At 37.7% G+C, this 2,135-nt stretch overlaps 1 protein-coding gene across 1 annotated transcript; it reads left to right on the top strand.

Annotated features, from left to right (window-relative positions):
* The first annotated feature begins 551 nt into the window (after window positions 1-551).
* Window positions 552-1,499, top strand: LOC138836588 (olfactory receptor 52P1-like). The gene has a single exon (XM_070035364.1). It carries the CDS (start codon window positions 552-554, stop codon window positions 1,497-1,499), a length of 948 nt encoding a protein of 315 aa, XP_069891465.1.
* Window positions 1,500-2,135: the final 636 nt, after the last annotated feature.

Here is a 2,135-nt window from a genome sequence, read left to right as displayed (position 1 = left end):
GGGAAGGGATGGTAGGGGAAAACAAAGGAGTGGGTAACAGTGCTCCATAGGAAATGTACTCATTACCTTATTCACGTAACTGTAACACTTTTGTACAGTACCTTTACAATAAAAAATATATATTAAAATTATATAAGTATAAAGAAATAATACTACAATTAAAGGAACTAATGTTGTGAAATTGCAAATTAAGTAAATGATGTCTGAATTAAGTATACACACAATGAAGTATAAGGCCTAATAATCAAAGACAGGTATGTATCTGGGGATGAACAAGAGCAATTAAGTAAAGCAAAAAAAGGAAAGGCACCAAAAGGAAAAGAGAAAAGAAAGAATAATAAAAGACTAAAATAAGAATAATGAATAAGGAAAACTTTTTTAAAATTAAGTAGAAAAAAAGAACTGATTTATTTGGGGGATCTTGTGTCTACCCTGTGTCTATTCTGTAATCAGTCTCTTGGTGGAGTCTCTCATTTGTTTGTAGTATTGTAATGTTGTCTTACATCCATAGGTGACTATTATGGCTACGTCATAATATGTATTTCTTAAACATGGCAGAAAATGCCACACATCACCCCATTTCCTCTTTCTTCCTGATTGGTATTCCTGGATTGCAAGAGTTTCACAGCTGGATTGGCATTCCTGTCTGCCTGCTCTTGGCCCTGACCTTGTTGGGGAACACCATGATCATTACTACTGTTAAGCTAGAACCAAGCCTCCACCAGCCCATGTATTTCTTCCTTTGCATGCTGGCCATGAATGACATGGTCCTTGTCATTTCCCCAGCTCTCAAGATGCTTGCAATCTTCTGGTTTGATGCACACTGGATTGATTTTGATGTCTGCCTAATGCAAATGTATTTTATCCACACGCTTTGCATTATTGAGTCAAGCATCTTGGTTGCCATGGCTTTTGATCGCTATGTAGCCATTTGCATCCCGCTGCAGTATACAACTATTCTGACAACATCAATGGTGATTAAAATTGGTCTTGTTGGTGTGGCCCGAGCTACGGTGATGGTTTTACCATGTCCTCTTCTCATTAAAAGGCTGCCTTACTGTCTGAAATATGTCATTGATCATGCCTACTGCGAACACATGGCTGTGGTAAAGCTAGCCAGTGCCAATACCCATGTTAACAGAGTGTATGGGATGTTTGTGGCCCTTTCAGTCATGACATTGGACCTAGGACTGATAGCCACATCCTATGTAAAAATCCTGCAAGCTGTCTTCCGTCTGTCTTCTCAGAACTCCCGCTCAAAAGCTCTGGGCACCTGTGTTGCCCACGTCTGTACCATTCTTGTCTTCTACACACCTCCACTGTTCAGCTTCTTAACTCATCGTATTGGTAAGAACGTTTCCCCTAGTGTCCACATAATCTTTGCAAGTGTGTACCTCCTTGTGCCCCCTACAGTCAATCCCATTGTGTACGGTGTCAAAACGAAGCAGATTCGGGACCGAGTTGTGAGTTTCTTCTTCCTAAGTAAAAATACCCTCTGAAACCTGAACTGTTTAAATACAATGTATGTCTTGGGAATCTGTTATTGGAAACTATGGTGTACTGAGATAGTTTCCACCTTGTCCTTGAAACTGTATTGATTGCTTAGTTGTTTATGTTTATATCTTATATCTATTACTTATTAGTGCATATGTGAATATCTTTTTCTACCTACAGATACTTTCAGTAAGCTGGTTTGTTATTTAGAATGAACATTTGTGGTAAAATACAGCAATACTATGGTTTGGGTTCTAATATGTAACTGCTTGTTAATGACCACTCCCATCTTTAAGCAAGAAAACATGTTGAAATTAGAAATGTGTACAATAAAGCACAGATGGGGAGAAGATCTTCTAGTTATACAATAGATAAAGGCCTCATATAAAAAATATCCTTAGAACTCAAAAAATTAAACCCTCAATAAAAAAAATCCTCAAAGAAACAACCACCCCATTAATAAATGGGCTAAAGAATTGAAGAGACTTCTCTGGAGAGGAAAACAAGAATAGCCAATAGACACATGAGGAAATGTTCAATATTTCTGGCCATAAAAAATGCAAATCAAAGCTACATTGAAATTCCACCTCACTCCAGTTAGAATGGTCATTATCAAGAAGACAATTCATAGATGATGATGG

This window comes from Dipodomys merriami, unplaced genomic scaffold (assembly GCF_024711535.1).
Source record: "Dipodomys merriami isolate MVZ:Mamm:240054 unplaced genomic scaffold, mDipMer1.0.p SCAF_25, whole genome shotgun sequence".
Lineage (NCBI taxonomy): Eukaryota > Metazoa > Chordata > Mammalia > Rodentia > Heteromyidae > Dipodomys > Dipodomys merriami.
This window is presented reverse-complemented; position numbering and strand designations above follow the sequence as displayed.